Genomic DNA, 26,146 nt, shown 5'->3' with positions numbered 1-26,146 from the left:
CTGGATTAGGGAAGGCAGGATGGTGTTGTTCCAGCTACATACTGCACAGGCACACAGAAAGTTAGCGCTGCAGTTCTGGATAAGCAGTCGGAGGTGTTCACTGACTTGGAAGATGATGGGACAATGGAGTTTTATGTTTAATCTGATATTATGCAGAGGCACCAGTATGCTAATAGGCAGAGCCTTTTCTTGGCAAAGCCTGGTATGACAGTGTCTCCCCCCACCCCAATAACAGAATGGGGTTCAGTCACCAAAGAGAAGAGGAGCCAAGCAAACAGAAAGGTAAGCAATGGGGAATGAGGTAATTTCACAGCTCTTTTAATCACTGAGGAGAAGAGGGACCCCCAGAGGTGCCACACAAAGCTGGGCTGGGCCCCAGGAGAGCCCAAAAGACAGACCCCATGGGTCTGCCCTTGTGCTGGGGCGTTGAGTGTTATTGAGCAAACTGACTCCACTGCTTCAATCGGGGGAGGTGCTGGAGTAGATTCTGGGCTGGATGAATCTATGTGTTTGATTTGGAGTTTCAGGGGTGGGCTGCATTAACACTGGGCTCGAACCAGTCTATTTTGGAGCAGGACAGCAGTCAGGATGGTGTCCAGGCAGTTGGCATTCAAGGTGACAGATTCCAGGGGCTAGATCCTCATTGCCTTTATGATGCAGCAGGCACACCCCAGTCAGGAGGGGGCTGCTCCGGGTTAATACTGAGGTAGCTCAGATTATAACAAGGTGTGACTACACTGGAGACTCTGGATTTACCCTGAGCGAATGGAGGTCCAAGTGTGAATTCCCCTGTTTTTTTTCAAGGGGGAAAGTGGGGGCTCCATTGATTTACATCAGCTGAAGAGGTGACTCCAGGGGCCAGCTTTCAGAGGAACAGGACAGGCATAACTCCCCAAAAAAATCACACCTCCACTCTGTATTCATTGGTTTTCCAATCCTGAACTGGGGGAACTTGAATTCTCAAACACCGGGAAGGTAAAAAAGGATTGTAATGATTTAATAGCCTTTGCAAGACATTTTTATGGGCAGATTAGACCGCACTGTGGGATATGTGGAGTGAAAATGAGGGAGGAAAGGAACACCAGTGTTCTATGTCTTGTTCACAGCCCTGACAGATCTCTCCCTTCTGCATATCGGACACCTCCTGATTCTGGTCCAGCTGCCATGGCTCCAGCAACCTGCAGCCTGGGAGAGGAGTGCCCAGAATATTCCCTTGCAGCTGGGGCAGAGTCTCTGGTGTCTCTTGCTCAGTGCCTGCAGCATGTCCCAGTAGTGCCTCAGGACCTGAAAGGACATGTTGATTGTGCCTTGAAGAAGCTGCAGTCTGTGGAGAAGAAGTTGGAAGAGCGCAGGGATACCTTGAGAAACGAGGACAAGAAGCTTCTGCTGCAGATGACAGATCTGGAAGATAAAAAAAGGGAGAAGGAATTGAACATTAAGCTGTTGAACATCAAGTTGGAGTTACCCAATATGATGATAAAGAAATTCGAGGACATGCTGGCTATGGATGAGGGGGACCTGAGCACACTAAGGGAGCAGTTGCATAAGGTGGAGCGGAGAAAGGAATGTGAGACAATCCTAAAGAACATTGTCCTGGGATTCTTGTTTGCTTACACTGCTATTGGTAGGTATGAAGCATAGCTGGGGTGTAGACTTGCCACGGGATGATAGTGTGTTACTAGACCTTTCTACTGTCTGTTAGCATATTGGCTGTCACACTGGCCTGCTGGGTAGTGTAGCCTGATTACTTGAACTATCACACCAAGAGGGGTGGGGGGCCAGGCACCATAGAGGATATGCAACACCTACACATGAGTGAATTGTAGGAGTTTTGTGTGCTCCCGTGGAGAATTTCCAGACAGGAGAGGGTCTCTGCCAAGGTGGGAGTCCTTGGAGAAAGTGTTTCTCAGAGGTAAAAGTAAGTATTATCCCTGACTGCTTCTGGGGTGGACTTATCTAGAGGGGACTGAATTCCTAGAAACTTCCCCTCATAGCTCTTTTGAAGCTCTCTGAGATCATTAGATTGGGCCCTCTGGCTAGGGACTAGCTGTCATCAGAGGGGTCTCTGGAAATCACCTGTCTGCCTCACAGGTGCCTGTTGCATTCATCTCTCTGCCTCCAGTAGTGACTCTGGTCTATCTTCCCTTCTTTCTCTTTGGCACTACATCATAAGTTGTCTGTTTTGGGGGTAAATCTCCCCAGCTGCCACTTCCACCCTTTCATTTACAACCCCTGCAAAGTTTCTCAGGGCTGTAGAGAAACAGAGCTGCCCTTAGCCTATGAGAAGAGGCTCTCTTTCACATCAGAAGGGGGTATCATGATGGGGCCTTGGGGAGAGTCAGCCTATCAGGGTGGGTATTGAGCCATTGGACACTACTGGAATTGTGAGCATCTCCTGCATGAGGGGAAAGACTGCATCACCTGGCCGTGCCAGGTCTGAATATATTCTAAAATACTATATTTGCATACTAAATGAACCTTTCCCCAAAAATTAGCCTTACAAAAGCGATGAGCATTTCTGGTGAGGAAGCTGATTTTCTGCCTGGAATAGCAGCAGTGTCATTTCTATTCAGGCAGCACGGAAGGAGTCAATTGACTTAATGGTCCATTAAAACCTGCTTGCTTCCTGCTAATTGCTTGTTACTCAGGTGTTAATAAACCTCTTTCCTGTTTAATGGTCTTGATGTTCCATGAATCAAGCTATCTTTTTTTTCGTCTTTTCTTTTAGCTGAAAATGATGCAGTGTAGCTCCTCCTGGTCCCCCTCCCATTTCATAGCCCAGCAGACTTTTAGCTCTTTTCAATATCTAGGTCTGCCTATGGAATCTAGTCTTCAGCAGCAGCTGGAGTTTCAGCTTTTGGCAGAGCAGCCAAGAGTTGCTGAAAAATTCAGCCATTAAAAATTGTCAACTTCTGCTTTGGGCTGAACTGGAAAGGGGGTAAGAATGATTAGGCTTTACCCCTGCTATATGCAACTCTTCCTTTTCCACACCTCAGAGGAAAAACAACAACTTTATTTTGCCTTACAGAAAACCAAAGTGTGTATCTTATTTGGGAATGTGAGAAACTATGGGAATAGACTGAAATGACAGTTCTGATAAAAAGATATTTCCAGAAGAATATTCAGGTTTTTCTAAGGAAACAATATTTTGAACTAGCTTATATAAGAAAAACAAAGGTTTTTAATTATATTTTGAACAATTTTGTGAACCTGAAAAACTCTCCAGGGACTTAGACTTTGATTCTTCTCTATCTTAGTCTGCTAATACAAGGAACACCTCCCTTTAAGCACTACCTGCTTAACATCTTGGTGAAGGGGTGTGTGCACCCAAGATGCATCATCAGAGTTGTAGTCTGGCCAGAGAACCTACCTTGTCGGAAAGAATAATAGTAGGAAACAATGGAGCTACAGGCATTGGTGGATATAGGATATTTTAAAGGGGGTGAAGATGGTGTGGTGCATCATCACACACAAAAACATGACACACATTTTTCTGCAGCTGAGGAGAGACTAGAAGCATTACTAATATGCTAGGGGCCTAGAATTATATTATGCAGTTTAAAATTAAAGCCAAAGCACATATAACTTTATTGGAATGTGCTTTAATTTGCTAGATTATATATTAAGTTAAAAAAGCACAGGGCTGGAAAGGGATTCAGGAGGTCATCTAAGCAGGATCATCCCTGGCTAAACCATTCCAGACACTTAATTGTCTAACCTGCTCCTAAACTCCAATACTAGCCAAAAACAGAGAGTGTTTAATCAGTCCTGCACTCATTCTAGCTAAATGTGCATGTCTTGTTCAGATTCGTAAAACAGAATCTTGGGCTTCTTGACAGAGCCTCCAATACTTTACCGTTAGTCATTTCTACACTTGAGTTAACATGACCAAAATTGAGTTAAACTCTTTATCTAGATCATAAAACAGTCTGCAAGGCTGTGAAATAGGAGAGAAGCATTCCCAAGAATGTCTCACAGGCAGCAACATTGCAGAAAAAAGGATAGTTTGACAAGTGGAACATCAAAATAATTAAACACCTGTAAAGTGAAGAGAGGAATCAGGTATGTTATAGTGAGAAATGAAGTCAATTGATTTGCTCAGTGCTCTCTGAATAGAAATGCCACTGCCTCTCCCAGGTATCTGGCTTTGTAAGTCCTGGTGGAGCAGGAATCAAAGTGGGTACAGCTGCACCACTGAACTACTTCACAGTCTAGCACTGGTTACATGTCCCTGCAGTCTCCTCTCACTTGGCCCCACTCTTCCATGCAAAATATCTCCAGGCAGTGGGTGAAGTTTTATAAGATGTTGGTAAAATCAGTAAAATCATGTGTCCTGTCTCAATATAGCTTCCATAGAATTCTTTCGAGAAGCCCTCACACTGAGCCAAGAGAACCAGTTTCCCGTCTTGCTGGGCGTCCTGGCCGCGAGTTTTCAGGCATCAGCGTACATGACAGAGAAAACAGCGCAGACGTTGGAGAAGTCCATCCGCTGCTTGGAAGATAGCATGCGTAAATGTGAAAATGATATTTATGCCTACAGGAAGGAGGAGGAAGAAAACAAAGAGAAGATTGAAACAGATGAGAGAGCCCTGGAAAGGATCATCCAAGACACGAACAATGAAGGAAAGAAGCTTTTAAAAATAAAAAAGGAATTGGAAGCGATGAATGGATCCCACAACTTGAGTGTGGTGGTGGAGATCATCAACAGCATCAACAATTTCTCAGACCATAAATATATCTGGAACAGTCTAAGAAAGATTGCACAGTCCATGATGCAGCTGGGAAAGGAAGGAGCCACACACTTTGGGTGCTCTGCTGGAGAAAAAAGAAACAACCAGGTGAGAATGCTAAGAAACATTGTAGACCAGGTCTTTGAAGGTGACAAGCCATAGGACCAGGACTTCAAACTAAAGGGAAAGCAAGGCAAACATTTAAATGGCAGCATGATTCTTGGAAGTGTTTCAAGGTCAAGGTACAGGAACTTTAGAAGAAAAGGATGAGAGAAAAGGCAAAGAGTTTTATCATGAAAGTACCAGGCCATATTCTTGAACCTGAGGGCTCCAGTTTGCCTGATGCAGCCTCTTATCCTTGGCTTCTACCTCCTCAGATGAACCTGGGTGTAGGCATAAATTGTCAGAACCCAATATTTTGGCTTAGCTACCTGCCCACTCCCTGCAACTGGTGTGGCCAATCAGAATCAGCTGACTCTTTCCCCCTTCCTATGAAAACCCCTGACCAGAAGAGGAAGTGCCTGTGTAATAAGGTTCAATCTTATGTTCAGGCAGTTTCATTGTTGGTTTGTGCTTTCAACTGGCTCTCTGATGGATTCTCTGGATACCTGACCCAGTTTGTCCTTGACCCCTGAGTTTGGCCAGACCTTGGCTCCCTAACCAGAATTTAGTTTGATTTCTCTGGCTAGTCTCCTAACCCTGTGCTCTGACCAGCTCTGCATCTCCAACTCAGCTCCCCAGGGAGCTCTTTTGGCTCCCTTACGTGGACTTTGCACAATTCCCTCAGATCCTGGTTGCTTCTTCTGAACCTGGATGATTCCCAGGCCTGGCCACCCATGACCCAGCATGAAAGAAAGAGCTGAAGTCCTCATCCCCAGTTTCTCAGTGCCATGAAGAGAAAATGTGCAATCCACTGGATACATAAGCATGATAGAGAAATAGCACTAGAAGGGCACTGGGGGTGAATGCAGAAAAGTGCATGGGGAGTTGGGGCTGGAGCTCCAGGGTTTAGGGATTATCTGGGGGTGGGGGTGTGTGCGAGAGGGTAAGGTAGTGCAGTGCCTGCTGGTACTGGGGGAATATGGCTGGGGGCGGAGGCTGTGTCAGGGCAGAGGGCAGGAAGGAAAAAAGCACCTGCCTCTCCAGTGGGGGAAAGGGGGGGTCTTTCAGGGGTGGTGGGTTGCTGCATGGCTGGGCTGGTGGCACTGGAGCTGGTGTCCATACTCACAGGGGCAAGGAGGCCAGGAGACGCTGCTCAGAGGGCGGGTGAGGCTGTGACCAGGCTGCTTGCTGCTTGGTGTGGCACAGGAGTCCCAGCCCACGGCAGGGAGGGTGCCACAGGACTCCACTGCTCCTCCCTCCAGCCTGTGCCAGGGCCGGACTCACTCCACTGCCGCCCACATGAACCACAGCCACTGCAGCCACCATGCTCCGAGTGGGATGGGGCAGTAGGGGATCCCCTCTGGAAGGGCTGGGGGGGTAGGGGGCTGTGGGTTGGAAGTGAGAGGCATGGCCCAAGAGGGCAGGAGACTATGGATCAGGAGTCAAGGGCATGGGCAGGGCCAGGGCGCTATGGGTTGAGACTGGCCATCAATGTTTACAAATGGGTCCTGGTACAAACAAGGTTGAGAACCACTGCTCTAGGCCCCCTAACTAAGCTATCCCAACCAAGTGTCTATCTAACCTACTCTTAAACTCCTCCAAGAACAGAGATTCCACACTGTTTTAAGGTCAGCCCCTGCATTTCTTCCGGGAGAACTAAGATTCAAAAATCAATGTCTTTAATACCACCAGAAAAACGCACTTTTAGACATCTCTACGCAGGGGGCACATCTACACATGTGCATTTACTGCTCAGTAACCAAAATTACTACACAGTATGGGCATGTGTCTACAAGTCTATGCCTGTCGTGTGCAGTAAATACAGTGACTTATACTGACCGGAGAATAAATTTGATACCTGCATCATTCAGGTATCAAATTTACTCCCAGTTAGTTACTACACAGTAGACACCTTACTGCAGAGTAACACTGTGTGTGTGAACTGACTTGGGACTATCTTGTGTGCAGAGTAACACTGTGTGTGTGAACTGACTAAAAATAGTCCCAAGTCAGTCCACACACAGCATTAATGCACTTTAATGCCTGCACATATAGACACCAGCCTATTCCCACATACTGCACAGAAATTTACTGCGCAGCAAATATAAGCTAGCGTAAATGCATATGTAGACATGCACAAGGGGTGGCAAAGACAACAGCAATTTTACTGGGGGCATGGGAAAGGAGTGGGGGGGGGAAGATATGAAAGAATTGGGCCCTCTTAAAGTAGTTCTTTGACTCCTCCAGGTTTGCAATTGGTGTAATCTAAAATTTGCAGGGCTGGCTTATTAACCTAAAGCAGGGGTGTCAAACGTACGGCCTGTGGGCCAGTTCCAGTACAAGGAGCCACACAAACTGGCCCACCAGGCTCTTAGTTGGAGCCGTGACCATGGCTGTGAGCTGCCACAGAGTCCATGGCCATTAGGCCCCAGCAGGTGGGCGATCAGCGGCAGAAGGATGAGCGAGGGCTGATACAGCCCCGGTTGCCTTCTGGCTTCTTTGCAGTGCACGAACTACAGTGGCCCCAGCAACTCAGCTGCTGGCCCACATGCCCCATGCTGGAGCTAGAGCTGCTGCTGCTGCTGCTGTTGCAAGCCCCAGGCTGTATCGGGTCTGCAAGGAGTCCCACAGTCCAGATCCAGCCTGGGGTACAATTTGAGTACAACACCCCTAGCTCAAAGGTGTTCAGGTTGCTCGGGTTGTTGTGGTTACATTTCTATTGCATCAGCTTCTGCGCATTTTCTCTCAAGCAATCATGGCAGATATTCAATCTCTGCCTGCGTCATGTTTCCACGTTATCCTGACAGCTTAGCTAATAAACAGATTTTGCACACGAAACCTGGCTGCCTTGTAACTGTAACGGAGGGCAAGGAGAGAGCATGCCTGCTTGTTGAACCCCTGTAGGCTATAATGTTTAGCTCCTGGCGCTACTGAGGTACTTCTAGCAGAGCGATCCCAACGTGCCTGCTATGAAGCTGTCCCGAGGGGGTGAACAGGCGGTGCGCTTCTCCCAGGCCTGTGAGCAGCTGGTGGTGGAGGAACAAACCCCACGCCCGAGCACAGGCACACTCGGCCTCCGGGACGAGCTGCTGGGAGCATTAGCTGCGGTGCGTGGGGCTCCGTGCCTGCCACCACCAGAGCCCTCGGCTCTTGCTCTGAGCCTCTCTCCAGGCTTTGGCCTGTCTTGGCTCCTTCAACTCAGCTTCAGCCCTGCCTGTGGACCTTGCCCCGTGGTCCTTACCTGGCTTCTTGGCCTTAGCCTCTGGTTGCTGTCCTCTGCTGTCCAGACCTTGTCCCTCATTCTGGGGCAGGTCCACCCGCGCCCGAGCCCGACAGAGCCCCAGAGTTCGGGGTGCTCTGCAGAGAGAAGTACATGGGCCCTGCCCTAAAGCAGGATCAATGGATCAGACGCAGGATTGGAGAAAACATAAGTAATCGCTCCAAAAATTAAATGTCCCTTCCTTGGCCACTTCCTGGCAGGTCTGTCTGTAATGTGGATGCATTGAATGCGACATTCAAAAGTTATCACCGAATCCTAGACGAGTCAGGCTGGAAGGGACCTCCGGAGGTCATCTACCCAACCCTGCGCCTGAAGCAGGGCCAGCCCTACCCAAACCATCCTGCACAAATCCAGCATGTAAACTCTTCATAAAACTACTATTATCCCTGACACAACACAGGGCATCACACTCAAACCTCCCACAGGGGAAGCAGCGGGACCACGGCAGCCAACACCCGCTTCTATTAAAGGTTGTTAATGTAAGTTCAAGAGATCCCAGGTAGAGGCCATGCCCCCTGCTATAGAGGAAGGCTAAACCCCACCACAGCCCATGCCAATCTGACCGTGGGGTAAAACTCCTTCCTGACCCTAAAGATGGCGATTGGTCTGACCTTGAACGGAGGGGCAAGACCCTCTAGCCAGGATCCTCCAGCTTTTGTCCCAGCAGAGAAGCATTGGCACGTCCCAGTCACCGTCCCCAGCTTGGGCTGCAACCAACACCCAATGCCTCTGAGGAAGACTCAAAAACACACGTAGGGCCTGCCACATGTAGCAGAAAGCAAAGGAGGGTGGGGGTGGGGGGCAACCAGGAAACCCAGAAGCCTGGGAGATTCCCGTAGTACAACACAGACGTCGCTACACCTAGATCATCCCTGACCGGTGGCTGTACGATCTCTTCTCGAACACCTCCACTGACGGAGGGTCCACAGCTCCCCTCGGCGTCTATTCCCCCCCTCCCGCTCTAACAGTGAAGATGCTCTCCTGACACCCAGCTAAACCGACGGCAATTTCATGGACTTCAGTCGACTCCAAAGCTCCAGAGAACATTTTTGGCACCACTGAGCAAAGCCCTGTGCACATCAGTGCGGGGTGAAAGGCGGGGAACAGGCTGGGTGTGTGTCACACCCACACCTGGCAGCTATTTGTCCCAGCTGGAGCTTTGAGCACCTCCACAAGTGTCTGTAGCTCAAAGAACCAGGGGGTGGCACCCATAAACACCTCCCACCTGACAACACCCTCCCTCCTCTCCCACCTTCCCATTAGAGTATAACATAGCAACCCCCAAACAGAAGAGCACTAATGGGGAATGTGTGGGCATAGGGTAGGGAGTAAGGACTGGGGGACATGGACACAGCCCCTGGCGTGCCTAGGTTCTCCTCTCAGTCCCCGCTCCAAGCCCCATGACTCCTGTGCTGCCCACCCAGATGCTTGGGACCCATTCCCCAATATTTGGTTACTGGGACACACCGTGACACCCCACCCCTTCACTGCTCCTGTGTCACCTTCCTGGATGCCTGGGTTCTCACCTCCTCCATACCTCGCCCCCCCAAGCCTCCGCAGCCCCACACCCTGTGCTGCCCCCCCATAGGCTCTCATTTCTGCACTACCCACACCCCTCCATACTTCTTCCCACGCCAGGTGCCCTGGCAGGGGAAGATGAGCACAGGCAGCTGACACAACTCCTTGGCATGGAAAGGAAGTGGGTGGAGAGGGGTTATGAAAGTGCACACCAAATGCTGGATAGGGAAGGAGACAGGAGTGTTACACCCATGATGACTCTGGGGGCTTTTATTTCATCTGGAGAAGTACAAGAGAAGCCAAAGCAAGTTCCTCTGCCCCATACACCGGTTTAACCAAGAGCAGCTACATGCAGCAGAGGATACACAGACATACTCACAGGCAGGTGCGGAGGACTCGGGCCCTTGAGAATCCGTCCTCGTGGTCCAGGCAAGTCCCAGGCTCCCACCCCTCTGCCTTGGTTATCCAGCTCAGTTATCCAGCTCAGATTCAAATGTCTGTATTCCCGCCCCTTCCCCTGAGATAAGGGGCTCTTGGCCAATGGAGTAGGGAGCAGGAAAACTGGTCCTGACCTCTGACCATTGTGCTTTTCTAGGATCACCTTACTAGCATTGGGTGTGATCACAGGCTTAGGCATCTCAATTCCCCTGGCAACTAACTGGCCCTCGCCATCCGCTTCTCTCACATGCAAATCATTGGGATTCAGACTGAACTGCTTCTGGGGGCAAAGTGCCTGGGAAGAAGAAGGTGGTGAAAACGAGCTGAGCTGCCAGAAGCTATGAAGTCCCAATAACAGATTCACCAGTCAATCGCACAGCTCTCTTCTGCACCTCTTTCCAAGTTTTCCACCTCCTTTTTGGAGCGTGGGCAGCAGGACTGAACAAGGTCCTATAGTTAATGGTCTCATTAATGCTATGAATTGAAGTGAAGCCACCTCCCTCTTCCATGTGGTTTCCAGCAGGACTGCAGCATCCTTGTCTGAGTCCGCCCCATTCCCAGACTCCATCCCTATCCCATACGTGCGGCCCATGTTCTTGATTCTTGGAGGTAGTCTTGCAGCGTGTGTTTATGTATATATGTTTATGTATATATGTGTGTGCATGTGTGTCTGTATATGTGTGTATATATGTATGCATATCGATATGCTTGCAGCATATATGTGTGTATATATTACATACACATACATGCATATATATACTATATATATTTGTGTGTATAATATATGCATGTGTATGTGTGTACATACATACACACGCATATATAAACATACATATATACACATATCTACACACACACATATATACCTATATACATACACACACATATATGTGCTTGTGTGTATGTTTGTGTACATATGCATAAGCATGTATCGTTTCATTGTTCTCAAATTCACTAAGCAATCCCTACTGAAGGGCTTTCTCCATCACAGCTGTGCTACAGCAGTGTATATACATCACTTGAAAAAAAAATTATTTTTTTTGAAGGAAAGAAGGGGGTGGGGTATGAGTTTGTGTTAGAAAGCACTACACCGCCCGGCAAGATCCTGCCTCCAGTGGAAACACGGACATCTTTTTAACATAAATCTATTTGTGCTCATCTGCTGCTTGATTGGAGGGAGTGATTTGCAGTGCAAAGTCAGGCAGAAGGCAGGGCCGATACGCACCTTTTCAACTAAGTTAGAGATGCATAAGCTGTTTCTATGCCACAGCTTGCTTCATCAGATGCCGCTTGTAACAGCATATACATCTCGGAGGTGCAAACATACCCTGCCTACTTTCAATGGCCTGAGCCACAGAAGGAAGCTCCCAGGATGCACAAATCCTGGACAGCAAGGGAGGATGGGGGGGTTGCTTTTATTGTACTTCCCCTTTAAGAAGACAATTTCCGCCCTGGTAATGTGAGTTTTCATCTGCATGGGGCCCTGCCTTTGCTTTTCACCCGCCTGCCTTGGGGCCTGGATCTGGCTGCAGGAAGCGTTGCAAGCTGAGGACATTGGGACGACTCGTGCATATTAAACAGGTGAGTGCTTTGCAGCATGGGGCAGGCACAGGAGGAGAGAAAAGGCCCTTTGGAGCCAGCTCCTTCCTTGCCGTCAGTCAGCAGCTTTTTTCCTGGATTTCTCTGGGCTTCTCCCCCAGTTGGGGATCCAGCTCTGGACTGCCGTGGTGCTGCGCATCGGCTGCGGAGCTGTCTCTGGACTGGGGAGAAAGCTCTGCATCCCAAGAGTCAGCGAGGCATATTTCCCTGCTTGGGCTCACCCTTTTGTGCAGTCGAAGGGAGCTACACAAGGTCTCACCGGCTGCAAGATGCAGAAACCATAGAAAATCTAGAGGAGTCTTCCAGAGGTCATCTAGTCTAAGCCCCTAGCCAAATCACCCTGTCCAAATTCAGAATTTAACCTCAGCAATCATCTAGTCCAACCCCCTGGCAGAGGCAGGAGCGTCTCCATCCAAACCACCCTTTACAAATCCGTCATTTAACCTCCGAGGTTGCACCTAGTGCAACCCCCTGCTGGAGGCAGGATCAGGTTTATCCAGACCACCCTATACAGAGTCACAATTAACCCCACAAGTCATCTAGTCCAATTCCCTGCCTGAAGCAGGGTCATCCCTATCCAAGCCACCCCGGACAAATCCATCATTTAATTCCAGAGGTCACACCTAGCCCAACCACCTGCCTGAGGGAGGATCAGCCCTATCCAAGCCACCCCAGACAAATCCTCTCTCTAACCTCTTTTCCTAAAACTGCCATCAGCCCTGACACAACAGAGGACTGTCACACCCAAAGCTGCTGCAGGGAAAGGAAAGGAAGCACAGAAGCTGATGCCATGCTGCTTTAAAAGGTTGTTAATACATGTTCAAGAGATCCAAGGAAACGGGCCATGCCCCCAGTCCAAAAGTAGGAAACCCCCACTAATCCATGCCAGTCAGACCGGGGCCTGAAATTTCTTCCTGATTATAAATCAATAGTTGGTCTGACTCTGCACCTCTGTGCAGAATTGACTGCGTGGCTTGAGGGTGTTACTGGAATTGATGCCACATCATTGTCCCTTCCTAGCATCCTAGAGATGTGGGGCTGGAAGGGACCTTCAGGGGTCACATCTAGTCCAACCCGCTGCCTGAGGCAGGATCAGCCCCATCCAAACTGTCACGGATGAATACATAATCTAAACCCTTCATAAAATGACTGTGAGCCCTAACACAACGCAACCCATCGCACCAAACCTGCCGCAGGTAGTGCGGGGGGACCACAGCAGGCAACATGCGGCTTCTGTAAGTTCCAGCCCCTAGTGTGGTTTCCAAACTAATTTTCCCATCATGGTTTGGTCTGGGGGGGTTTTCCCTTATTTTTAATCTCCCCAATTAAATAGATCACCGGGGGCACACATACCCTTGGGGGTACTTGGGAAGGGTCACCACCCTGCACTACTGCCACTCTGCACGTGGCCACGCATGCCCTTTGCTCCGCGTCTGGCTGCTGGGGGTACACTTATTAAAAAAGGTTGAAAACCCCTGAAATAGATGGCACTGCCATTTAGTTTTGGCTTATGTAATGATGGCATAAGCATCCCACTAAGAGTCCAGAGTGGAGACACCACCCCACGTGCTATAAATTCAGCACCGTGGTGGAGCAGCACCCCTGAGGGTTTGGGCTGTGAATGTGGGGACCAGAATTACCAGGGGATTATTATTCTCAACCAGTGGGATCTTGGGCACCTTTTGCCACCTGTTCCTGTGATGCTTCCTTAATAACTACCATCCCTCCATCTTATCTGCACAGCCATAATGGGGCTTGTGTCTTCCTGAGCCTTTCTGGTTGCCACATGGGGCCAGAAAGGAAGTTTTTCCCCTCCTGTTGATACAGGTGTCAAGCTTGGGGGTTTCGGGGGGGAGTTCACCTTCCTCAGCAATGTTGGGTGTTGGCTGCATCCCAGGCTGGAGACTGTGGCTGGCTTGTGCCAGTGCTTCTGCTGGGACTCCAGCCCAGCAGGTCCTGGTTAGAGGACTCTGCTCAGGTTCAGCCCAACCTCTGGAGTCAGGAAGAAATGTCACCCCCTGGTCTGATCATTATAGACTGTGGGGGTTTTGCTTTCCTCTGTAGTGGGGGCCTGGCCCTTTTCCTTGGATCTCTCCAGTGCATGTTAACAACCCTTGTAGTGACATAAGAATTGCCATTTACTGGGTCAGATCACAAGTCTGCCTTGCCCAATCTCTGGTGTCACACAGGAGCAGAGAGCAGACGCTGAAAGGAGGGGGGAAGTGGGCCTGACCAGGGCTTTTCCATAGTTCCTCTTGCAGCCTTCAGCATTTCAGATCAAAACAGTTCTGATTTGCAGGCTGTGCCCCCAACTCCCATGCTCAATAGCTGTGGATGCCCCTTCCCTACAAGAGCATGCCCAATCCCTGTTTGAATCTGGTTACACCAGGGGCGGGCAATTATTTCAGCTGCAGGGCAGCTTAATGAGTTTTGGTGAGCTGTCCAGGGCCTCCTCTTGATAGGTGCCCTACCCTCTGATAGCCATCTTGGGACCAGGCGTCCCCACCCTTAACCCTTGACCTGTGCCTACCCCACCACCTGCTCCCAGAAGTACTCCTTTTGGAGGAGTGGGTTGCCATCTTGGAGCCCCTCTCCAAAAATCCCAAATCATATACTCAAAGTCAAGCATCTAGTATAATATATTTTAATTATATTTCAAAAAAATATTTTGGTCCTGATTTACATGTGTTTGTATAGGGTATGTAGAGGTAATGGCATAATAGGTAAAAAAATAAAGTCTTACTCTTGTACTTGGTGGGTGGGGTGTATTGTGGGGTGTGTGGGTGGGGTTTGTAAGGGTATAGCTGTGTGGGGGTGTTGCGGGGTATGTTGTGCTGTGTGGGGGTGTGTATATGTGGTGGGGTATGGGCAGGGTGTGGGTTTGTGGGATGTAAGGGAGGATGGAGGTGTGTGGGGGACCCTCCCATATGCCCTTCCCCATAGTGCACAGCCCCTGCCGCAGGTGGCAGCAGCAGCAGCAGGGCCCCTCTGCGCAGGCACCGCATGGCTCCCACCAGCTTCAGGAGCTGCACATGGTGGTAAGGAGGTCTGCCAGGCCAGCCTGCCCCATTGCACAGGGTTCCCCGTGGCTCTCATGCAGCTCCCAGGACTTGCAAGCTGCCAGGGAGAAGCCGTGCACTGTGGCCTGGCCCCACTACCTGCTGCCACACGCAGCTCTTAGGACTCCTCTGGGAAGCCTCTGGGCCAAATGAAATCACACGGCAGGCCAGATGGGACCCGTGGTCTGGATGTGGCCCACCCCTGAGTTACACTGTTGGCTTCCGCCACATCTGGTGGCAACAAGTCGCACAGTTTAATGACACGCGGTGTGAAGAACGACCTTTCTTTTGTTTGTTTTAAACTTTATAGAATCATAGACTGTACTTTGAACTAGATTTATCTTGTGACCCCTAGTTCTTGTGTTGGGAGAGAAAGTCAATCTTAAATCCCTATTGACTTTCCATTTGCCATTTCAGATTTTGTAAGCACTTCTCATGTCCCCCTCAAGAGTCTCTTTCCTAAACTGAACAGGCCCAGCATCTTCAGTCTCTCCTCATAGGGAAGCCCCTCCATGCCACCCATCAGCCTTGTTGCCCTTCTCTGGACCTTCTCTAGTTCTTCTTGATCTTTTTAGAGGTGTGGGGACGAGAACTTGGCAGTCTTCAAGGTGTGGACGCAGGATTGTGAGACTTTCCATTCTATTTACAATTTTCTTCTTAATCCTAACAATTTGTTTGCCTCCTTGACTGGCCAGGTTCGCCAATGACACCAAACTCTGGGGTAAAGCATCCACACCTGAGGACAGGTGGGTGATCCAGGTGGATCTGGACAGGCTCAGCAAATGGGCGGACAAGAACCTGATGGTGTTCAACACCGAAAAATGAAAGGTTCTCCACCTCCTGCCTGCCTCTGCTCTGCAGGAAAAACCTGCAGCATGCTTATAGGCTCGGTAGTGCTATGCTGGTTAGCACTACACATGAAAGGGACTTGGGGGTCATGGTTGACCACGAGATGAACATGAGCCTGCAATGTGATACTGCAGCCAGTAAAGCGAGCAAAACACTGGCTTGCATCCGTAGATGCTTCTCAAGCAAATCCCGGGACGTCATTCTCCCATTCTACGCAGCCTTGTGAGGCCGCAGCTGAAGTACTGCATCCAGTTTTGGGCTCCACAATTCAAAAAGGATGTGGAGAAGCTTGAGAGAGTCCAGAGGAGAGCCACGCGCATGATCAGAGGTCAGAAAAACAGACCTTGTGATGACAGGCTGAGAGCCATGGGGCTATTCAGCCTGGAAAAGCACAGGCTCGGGGGGGACCTGGTGGCCACCTCTAAGTTTATGTGGGTGCTCATCAGGATCTGGGGGAATGACGGTTCACCGGAGCCCCCCAAGGGATGACAAGATCAAACAGTCACAAACTCCACTGTGACTGGTTCAGGCTGGACATAAGGAAGAATTTCTTCACTGTCCGAGCCCCCAAGGTCTGGAATAGACTGCCATCGGAGGCGGTTCAGGCACCCACTCTGAGCACCTTCAAGACACATTTGGATGCTTATCTTGCTGGGATCCTGTGATCCCTCCTGACTTCCTGCCCCTGGGGCAGCGGGCTGGACTCAATGATTCTCCGGGGTCCCTTCCAGCCCAAATGTCTATGAAATCTTGATGGCTGCTGAGCACAGATGTTTCATAGATGTTTGGGTCAGAAGGGACCTTAGCAGATCATCGAGTCCAACCCCCTGCTCTGGGTAAGAAAAAGTGCTGGGGTCCATCCAGATGCACGTCCAGCTTCCTCTTAAAGACCCCCTCGGTAGGAAAGAGCACCACCTCCCTTGGGACCCCATTCCAGATTCTGGTAACCCTTATCATAAAGAAGTTCTTCCTGATGTCTAACCTAAATCTGCTGTCCGTCAGTTTGTGGCTGTTGTTACCCCAAGGGGTGCCCTGGTAAACAGCATCTCCTATTCCTTGCTGGTCCCCCCTAATTAATTTGTAGGCAGCCACAAGATCACCTCTCAGCCTTGTCTTGCGAAGGCTGAAGAGATCCAGGGCCCTCAATCGCTCCTCGTAAAGCTTGGCCTGCAGGCCCCTGACCATACGAGTGGCCTCCTCTGAACCCTCTCGAGGTTGTGCACATCCCTCTTGATGTTCTTATCCGGGGCCCACAATGAGTCCCAGATCTCTTTCCTTCGTGATAGCAGCTCATGTAGAGCCCATCATAGCGTTGGTATAGTTTGGGTTATCATTGTCTACGTGCATCACTTTAACCTTGAATTTCGTCTGCTGTTCCGTTGCCATTTCATTCAGCCGTGCCAGAGCATCCTGTAGTTCCTGACGCATGGTAGATCAGGAATGGGACAGGCAGCCCAGTGACAGATAGGGAGGGAGCAGAAAGCAGAGCAGCAGATCACACAGGGAGCACAGGGCACAAAGCAGAAAGCAGAGCAACAGATTGGACAGAAAGCAGAAGATGGGACACTGATAGCCCTTGTTCCCCTGCTTTACCTCTGATAGCTTTAAGGGCTCTTGGCACCCTTGGGCAATGGGCCTTGTACTTGTGCAACAGGTTTGTTGTATAGTTCTAGGACCAGGTTAGACGAGGATGTGTCTGGGATAGTTTGGATGGAAGTAATCCTGCGTCAACCCCTGTTAGACCAGACATGACCTCTGGAGGTCCCTTCCAGCCTGAATTTTCTATGATATATGCCTGGTAGAAATGATTAAATATTTTGAGAGGCTTTTGACAAAGGAAAAGACATCCATGCAAACCATCCAAATCCTCCTGCTGTTCAGCTGGTTTGTACAAGCCCACGGGTTTTATCGTTGTCTCCATGGCAATGTGTGCCCTGTGAATTATAACAGTTGCAATGAACCTGTTGGTGGTAAAAATCCCCCTAAACTGAGCCAGGCAAAGATAAAAAGATTGGAATAATGAAAGCATTTATTCATTACAAATTTAGTGGGATTCCTTGGGGCAAGGGGAGGGGGGGTTCAGTTGTTTCACTAGAAAACTTCTCAGTCACAAAAACTTCTGTCAGCCCAGACAGTGTTTCTCTTCCCATAAATAATTGGGCCACCTCTGACCCTTTTTTTCAGCCAGCTAAATGGACCAAATTCCTTTCCTCTCTCGCTGAAAAGCAACTCTTTCAAACTGCATTCTTACGTGCTAATCCCCAAGCCGTGCCCAGTTTTTCAGCAGCACTTGGATCACAAACTGTGTAGATCCCCTGTTTTCTGAGGATCCCACGGTCTTCAGTATAGACTTGACTAGAGAGGCAGGCATTCATTTTTACCCTGATCATAGGAAAGTTGGGCTGGAAGGGACCTCCTAAGGTCACATCTAGTCCAGGCCCCTGCTCAGGACGGGATCATCCCTGATTAAACAATCCCAGGCACGTGTCTGTCTAATTGGCTCATGAAAATCTCCAAGGAAGTTGATTCCACAGTTTCTCTGGGCAGCCTGGTCCAATCCTGGATCCCTCCTAGTCACAACGTTCCTCTTCACCTCCAACCTTAATGTTACCTGCTGCACCCTAAGGCCATTGCTCCTAGTCCTGTCCTTTACAGCCAGAGAGAAAAGCCCATCTCCATTCTCTCTGTCCTTCAGGGATTTGAAGGCTGTGATCAAATCCCCCCTCCATCTTCTCCAGACTCAGTAACCCTAGTTCTTTTGGCCTCTCCCCAACAGTCTGGTCTGCCAGGCCCCTGATCAATTGTCTTGCACTTTGCTGAACTCTTTCTAAAAATCTCTCCATATCCTTGAAACACAGGCCCCAAAACTGGACACAGCGCTCCTGGGGAGGCCTCACCAATGCTGAATAGACTAAGAGAATCACTGCTCTTGATTTGCAAGTGACCCTCCTGTTAACAGGCCCCAGGATGGACCCCACACCTCAAAAAGGGAGATGGAAGAACTAGAGAAGACCTGCAGAAGGGCACCAAGAGTGGTGGGTTGGATGGAGGGGCTTCCATATGAGGAGAGACTCAAGAGGCCAAGCCTGTTCAGTGTAGGAAAGAGATGCTTGAAGGGTGACATGAGACGGGTTAACAAAATCCAAAATAATGGAAAGGAAGTAAATAAGGGGGTTACTTTTTACTCTCCCAATACGAAAACTAGGGGTTGCAACACATAGCAGAGAGAGTAAGTTTAAAATGAAAAAAAAGGGATTTATTTTTCACCCAACGTGTCATTCAAGTATGGAACTCGTTGCCACCAGCTGCGTGGAGGCTGACCCTTTAGCCAGGTTCAAAGGGAGATTGAACACTTTGTAGAGGAAAGGCACGTTAGTACCTATTGAACATGGGAGAGGGCAGGGCAGCTGTGGCGACGCATAGCGTGTGCACGTGCACTCCCGGAGAGTGCTGATGTGCTCCCTGACTGGCTGCACTCGCTGTCTCGGCGATGGGCATGGGGAGCAGGTGGGAGCACTGGTGCCCCCCCTGCAAGCATCGGCCAATCACCAGAGCCACTCCCAGAAACGGCTGCAGTGATCAGCCGTCATGGGATCAGCCATGGGCTCCCCCCGCCCCCCAGTTGACACAATTGGTCGCGGGGGGGGGGGCACGTGTCCCCCCTGACTAAGGCGGCACCAGTCGCCCATGGGAAGGGCAGCCTCTGGATCAGAACTTCCTGGACCTTAAGTACTAGCAGCTGCAACAGAGAGAGGAACAGTGAACAAAACCCTGCTCAGACCCAGTTCCCTCACCCTTTCAGGATTTGCTCCCTGCTGCTGTATGACACAGGAGAGTGAGCAAGACGGATCTATGGTCTCACCTAGTAAATGGCAGTTCTTACATTCTTGAGTTCTTATAATGCGTTTGATTTTCCAATCTGTCCATATCCTTCTTGAAGTGCATGGTCCAAAACTGGACACAGTGCTCCAGGTGAGATGGAGACACAGGGGATCTCAGCCACAGAGATACTAAGGCTATAAGTAGATGCCTCATATGACTTGACTGTGTTATTAAAGCATGTCATTGATTGCCCCAGGATTTGTCCCAGCTCAGAACATGACCCTCTCAAGCTTCTTGGCTTGACCCCGGAGTCACTGTACAGATGTGCACAACGATGTCTCAGGATAAAGTGTCACTGCATTTTATCCAGCTTGTTTTAGGGTGAAGTGGAGCAGGATAATGGATGTGTATGTCTGTACAGTACCAGGAAAAAGGGTATTCACCCATGATAAATACAATGTTTCTTCATACCATAAAGCAGGGGTGGCCATCCTGTAATGTGGATGCCACAAGTGGTATGGCTAGTCTCAGTGGTTGGCTCATGGCAAATCAGGAGGGGACATGGCCCTACAACTGAGCCTCCTCTGCTGGACATACAATGTTTACCAGGGCACCTGTCAGGGTAACTAGAAATAATGGCCATAAACTGGAAGAGAGCAAATTCAGACTGGACATCAGGGAAAAAAAAAATTTACAGTGAGGGTTGCCAAAATATGGAATAAGCTTCCAAGGGAAGTGGTGCTGTCCTCTGCCTTGGAGGTGTTTAAAAGGAGATTGGACGGACACCTGGCTGGGCTCATCTGGCCCCAGTACTCATTCCTGCCCAGGGCAGGGGTCGGACTTGGTGATCTAATAGGTCCCTTCCAACCCGAACATCTATGAAACTATAAGCAGTGCGGTGGCAGATAGTCGGGGAGCAAAAAGAAGAGCTGTAGATTGGGCAGGGAGCAAAGGGCAGGCACAAGACCGCAGAGCAGCAGATCAGGCAGGAAGGAAAAAGCAGCAGGTGGGGCAGGGAGCAGAAGGCAGAGCAGCAGACTGGGCAGGGAGCAGCAGCTTGGCAAGTAGCTCATGCCTACACCCAGACTGGCTTTGAGGTGTTCCTCTGCTGTGTCTGAAGAGCTCAGTCTTACCAGACATGCTCTAAAAATGCCAAATCTGCATGTATTAGATGAGCCACTGGTTCTTTTCAGTGCAGTGAGAAACCTGGGTCCACTTCCCTGCTCTGCTGACAGGCCTCAACCTGATGTCTCCCACCTCCTTCCTCCAGGAGAAGCTGCTCTGGGGGGAGCATACGTGCAGGGGACGGCGCTCTCCACCCCTCCGGCAGAAGCTGTTGCCCTGTGCAGAAGGGAATTCAAGAGTTATGTGGTCAGGAAGGGGGAGAGAGCACAAGTTTATAACCTGAGGTCTGGGGCATGACGATAGGAAGAGGGTGAAAGGGAGAGGGGACACCTGAGTAACTACCCTACTCCCAGAATCGAATAAGGTACAGAAACAAGGGCTGGGTTCTGTTTTATACCATATTTTCTCAAATGCAGCATGCACCCCCCCAAAAAAACCCCAGCAGGTAGAAATGTCAATGTGCATCATATTCAATAAATACAGTAAGAGTGTGTTCTGCTACTTAGCGTGTGAAACCCAACATAACGTTTGCCATGATGCGCAGGGCGAGATTGGGGCTGAGCTATGCTCCCTTCCCCTCCCATGCAGCCAGACTGAGGCCAGGCTATGCCCCCTACCCCTCACCTCACACCACTGCTTCAGAGCGAGCCTGCTTCTCCTTCCCCGCCTTGCAGCTGGATGGGGACCCACCACGCCTGCCCCGGGAGCTGGATCAGGACCACCAGCCAGATCCAGCCCGTGCGCTGACTGGGCACTGTGCATCTGGCGCCCCAGGGAAAAGTGTTGAGCGCTACTGGGTTAAACTGTATGCTAAGTACAGTGAACCTTTCTGGAGGGTGATCTTAAGATGGGGTAATGTAAGGAAGGGTTCGAGACAGGTCTTCCAGCCTAGGGCAGCAGGTTCACAAGGTCCAAAACCTACATATAGTCTAATACTAGGAGTCAAGCAAATTTGAGAGGCCAGAGATGGTGACTGGACAATGGGTGGACCCAGGGGGCTTCAGAGTATAGAAGGATGTCCAGCAAGGAGATTTCACCCAGGGGTGGATCCACAGGGGCGCAGATGCACCCCCCTTTAATTCCTGCTCCACCCAGAGCTTAAAACCAACTTCTCTGGGGGTGGCAGCGTCATTTCTAGTCAGGCAGTAATGAGGGAGTCAATTGATATCATGACCAGGGCTGTCCCTGGGGAGGGGGTCGCAAATCAGGGCGACTGCCCCAGGCCCCATGCTTTGGGGGGCCCCGCAGACAGTGCTGCATAGACCCCGCTGTGGCTGCCATGCACCGTCACTGCCAAGTGCTACTGGCTCCAGCTGCTTGCTCCCCCCCCACTCCGCGGCCACTCGCCACCGTGCCCTCCCCCAGGCCCGTGCACCCTTAGGGACAGCTCTGATCATGGCTCATTGTAATCTACCCCATTCCTGCTAAACTCTTCATTGCACAGGTGTTAACCCCCCTCTCTCCTTTCTGATGTTGGGGGTGTTCTGCTTATCCAGCTGTCCTTTCTCCTGCAGTTCTGCAGTCTGTTACCTGCTTCTGGTCATGAAGCTCCTATTTCTCAGCCTTGCCAGACTGCTTTTAACTCCTGCTAAAAACATTAAAGTCAGGTGTGAAAATGTCGTCAGGTGAACGTTAATTCAGGCAGGGAAATAACTTTCAGAGAAGTGTTGGATGCACTGCTGAGATGCTCAGGAAGGCTAGCTTTTGGTTTCTGCTTCATTCTAAAGACCACGGGACTAATGAAACAACCTCTTCTGGTGATTTTTGCCTGGTTTGTTGTGTTTTTTTATACATGACATATAAGATAGTAAGACACCTGCCAATAAATGAATATCTGTTTTTGCTTCAGTCTTAAACTAATATAGCCCTGGGCCCCTAGCATATTAGTAAAGTTTCTAGTTCCTTTTTAACTGGAGAAACATCTATATTGTGTGATGAATGTGCCTCACCACCTGCAACCCCCTTTTCAAAATCCTAGATCTGCCCGTGGGTGACCCCTGTTCCCTGTTTTACAGGCTGCACCATGACAGCTGAGGAGGAACCAGCTCACATCATGATGAAATCTGAGCTGAGCTATGAGGACGAGAGCAAGGTGCGTGAGGAGGCCGAGCTGCTGATGAAGCCTGAGGCTGACTGGGAGAAGCTCCTTCTGCTAGCCCCCATCACCGTTGCACTGCTGGGACAGCTGGTGTGCATCCCTGTGGAGAAGGGCGATTTCTCCATCTGTGACAATGCCCCTAGTGATGGGTACAAATACTTCAGAGAGCTTGAATCCTTCAAGGTGTGCTTGAAGGAAGTATGTGACAGAGTGTGGGATGCCTTCCAGCTGGGCATGGACAACGCCGCCCTGATCAGCCTGCAGCTGAAGAGTGTCCCCAGGAAGCTGGCAAATCTCATGCACGGTTTTCTCCAGGATGCAAACTTGAGAAGGGACCAGCTCGTGGCACAGATCGAGGGCATGCAGGAAAAGGTAGATGAGTGCAAGACTCTGGCAGAAGAAGCGAAGGCCAAGTTCATGGATCAAGAAGATGCATTGCAGGAGCTGTTTCAGGCCTGCCTAAATGCCAGAGAGGACTATAAGAAGGAATTGGAGACAATGCAGAAAGAGCTGGAAGGGGCAAGGACCCAGATGGAGCCTGCCAAGAGCGAACAGAACCACGCTGAGCTGACACATGCACAGTTGGAAGCTCAGGAGCAGGCAGCCTTCGAGGAGTTTGTGAAGGCCGTGAAAAACAAACCCAACTTTCTGGATGCTCTTGGAGCAAAGGGAGAGACTGCGGTGATGGAAAAACACACCGCTAAACTGGAGAAGAACCAAGAGATGCTGGTTGGGGCTCAGCAAGATAAGGAGAGCAACTACCAAAGGATCAAACGCCTGAACAAGGAGATGGCAGAACTCCAGTGTGCTGTGAATCGGTGCGAGCTGGAGGAAAGAGATTTGAAGGGGAACGTCTCCTCCCTGGAAGAAGGACTGGAGGCCTTGAGGAACGTGCATCAACAGTGGAAGAAGATGGGGCAGTTCTTCCAGATGATCTCCAACCTGGTGGACTTCTCTCTCAACTGGCACATCAGGGAGTGCTTGGACTCGGCTAGCGACCTCCAACAGGTCACACAGGCATTCAGCGCTGTCAGCGTGGCTCAGCTAGTACAATTGATCTCCCACACCTACGCCACAATAGTTGAGAGACACCTGATGGAGCTACTCAGCCAAGTGGGGCGTCTCCTGGGTAAGGACCGTTCCAGTTTCCCTGCTGAGAAAGCTCAGCTGGACAGAGGCTGCAAGGAAGCCCAGGAGGCCCTCACCAGGCTGGTGGGGGAGATGAAGGGCAACTTCCAGAGGGACCTCAGCACCAGGCTGGACACCATAGAGAAGGTGAAACTCAAACTGAACCCCTGAGCTCGGGGAGCTGAGAGAAATGAGTCGGTGCCTCACTGGGGTCCAAGCTACTAGCCTCAACCAAGCAAAACTCCACAAACAATAATTTTCGCACCTTCTTTTGGATGACCTCAACCAGCCAGTGCCTCAAAGGTCACCTTGGTAAAGCTCCATTTATCTCCATATCAGCTCTTGGAGAAGATGAGAAGGGGGCCTGCCTGTTAGGACTAGAGAAGGACTGTCCGGTTCAGTCTACAGCCCCTTCAGTCCTGATTGTGGCCAGTTGTTAAGACTCCCAGCCACTCGCTCACATTAGAAGATCCCTCAAAGGTAACTCCCATCCTACTCCATCCCACCAAGCTATTAAACCCATTAAGGAAGGACCTTGAAGCAGGCCACTGCAAAGCAGCTTCTGCCATGTGGGCTTAACTTAGAAGACAATCATCAACAGGAAGGAGTTGGACCTTTTGTGGGGCTGGGGAAAGGGGCTGGCGATCGGCAGATGGGGTCGTTTCTCATGGGTGTTCCCCAACAGGATGGTGGAAGCCCGATGGGACGGGGTGGAGAATGACGAACCCAGAACCAGAGTGCCCCGTGGGAAAAGCAGAATTATGAACCCTGCAAGGGTGCGCTCAGGCTGAGCAGTGACTGGGGCGGGTCCGTCTTTGGACACTACCCTGCCCCCTTAGCCTCCAAGCATAGTATATCTCACCCAGTGTTATCCCACTCTCCCATGCTGCTGAGAAGACTCTGGGAAAACCTGAATGAACAAAGAGGAATGCCAACCTCTTGCCACTTAGCACTCGCTAAGAGCAACTGGCTGGCCCAAGCCAGAGGGAAGATTGTGGGTATGAGTTTGCTGCTTGTTGTCACGATAGTCCTCAGCATTTCACTGCATTCACTATGTGCAGTGCTTCAAGGGATCTGCCACATGTTCAGACGAAAGGCAGAAACCAGCTAGAAATTTGTTACACATTTTAAAGCACTCTGTAGCCAGTTGGCTCATTTTGTATCTTGATAGACATTTTTATGGCATGGTAATTCTTTTGCACGTGTAACCAGCCTGACTTTGCATGTGTGGCCAGTCTAAATTGATTTCATGATTTAACCAGTGAATTGTGTAATATATGTACCATGTAGTGAGGGCCTCCGCAACCACAAGAATTAACTGCTAAAGCAGACTACGGGTTGAGGGAAGAGAAAGGGAGAGAGCAAGGACCCCGGGCTTCGATTCTCGTGGTTGGAGTCAGGAAAGGGAGGGACCGGGGAATCCACATTGCAATAGTCGTGGCTGAGACCTTGACTCCCTACATGAGGTGATCAAATTGATTTGAACTTCAGCACATTCCTGTCACAACTTGTAGCGCCGGGTCAAGAAACCTGACATGACATGAACCAGAGTGCCCGGTGCTTTCTTTTAGCTCCAGCTAAAAGCCTTAACTCAGCGGCGGTCATATGAACTCGGGTGTAGAAATGAGAAATGACCACCAGAGAAGTACCGGGGGGCACGGTCAAGATGCTCAGCAAGGCTCGAGTTGGCTTTATGAATCTGATTAAGTGATGTACATTAAACAGTCAATGGCTGCAGGGCTAATGACACATTATCTTCAGGCTATTTTTGCCTAGTTTGTGCTTCTTAAGCTTAAGACATAATCTAGCAGATTCGAGCACATTCCAATAAGGTTATATTTCTTTGATCTGAAACTGAAGGCGGTGACACTAAGCTGCTAGCCTTCACTGGAGAAAAATGTCTTCTGCTCTCTCTAATGATGCATCACCCCATCTGTACCCCCCTCTTCCAGATCCTAGATCCACCCATGACTCCCTTCCCCTGCATTTGCTGTCATATCTGCAACCCCCTCAACCATGGGTTTTGCTCCCACACACTAAAGGGAGCTGTGTGCTCCCTAGAGTTGGAAAGACTGTTGTTCTTTTCACCGTTTCTGATGCAGAGAGATTAGGCTCATGAAAGCTGGTGCTTTTTTGATTTAGTCTATAAGGCGCATCTCTCCCCTACCTCTCATCTCTGCCATAGGTCACCCCAAATGATCAGAGTAAGACCAGACCTCAACAGATCATCGAGTCCGACCCCCTGCCCTGGGCAGGAAAGCGCTGGGGGCAGATGGCCTCAGCCAGATGCCCATCCAGCCTTCTCTTAAAGACCCCCACGGTAGGGGAGAGCATCACCTCCCTTGGATGGGCTCCAGGAGGGGACGAATTGCCTGTCACTTCCCTGCTGCATGGTGGA

At 50.1% G+C, this 26,146-nt stretch overlaps 2 protein-coding genes across 2 annotated transcripts; both read left to right on the top strand.

Moving 5' to 3' along the window:
• Nucleotides 1-284: 284 nt before the first annotated feature.
• On the top strand, nucleotides 285-5,686 carry LOC149852735 (uncharacterized). Its single transcript, XM_090029799.1, has 2 exons — nucleotides 285-1,624; nucleotides 4,348-5,686. Exons 1-2 carry the CDS (start codon nucleotides 1,063-1,065, stop codon nucleotides 4,890-4,892), a joined length of 1,107 nt encoding a protein of 368 aa, XP_089885925.1. The 5' UTR covers nucleotides 285-1,062; the 3' UTR covers nucleotides 4,893-5,686.
• Nucleotides 5,687-11,349: 5,663 nt separating this feature from the next.
• On the top strand, nucleotides 11,350-25,502 carry LOC149852734 (uncharacterized). The gene is made up of 2 exons (XM_090029774.1): nucleotides 11,350-11,649; nucleotides 22,538-25,502. The coding sequence occupies exon 2, from the start codon at nucleotides 22,546-22,548 to the stop codon at nucleotides 23,917-23,919; it is 1,374 nt and encodes a 457-aa protein (XP_089885900.1). The 5' UTR covers nucleotides 11,350-11,649; nucleotides 22,538-22,545; the 3' UTR covers nucleotides 23,920-25,502.
• Nucleotides 25,503-26,146: the final 644 nt, after the last annotated feature.

The sequence above is a fragment of the Crocodylus siamensis genome, chromosome 15, assembly GCF_052110815.1.
Source record: "Crocodylus siamensis isolate JL-2025a chromosome 15, ASM5211081v1, whole genome shotgun sequence".
NCBI classification, from domain to species: domain Eukaryota; kingdom Metazoa; phylum Chordata; order Crocodylia; family Crocodylidae; genus Crocodylus; species Crocodylus siamensis.
This window is presented reverse-complemented; position numbering and strand designations above follow the sequence as displayed.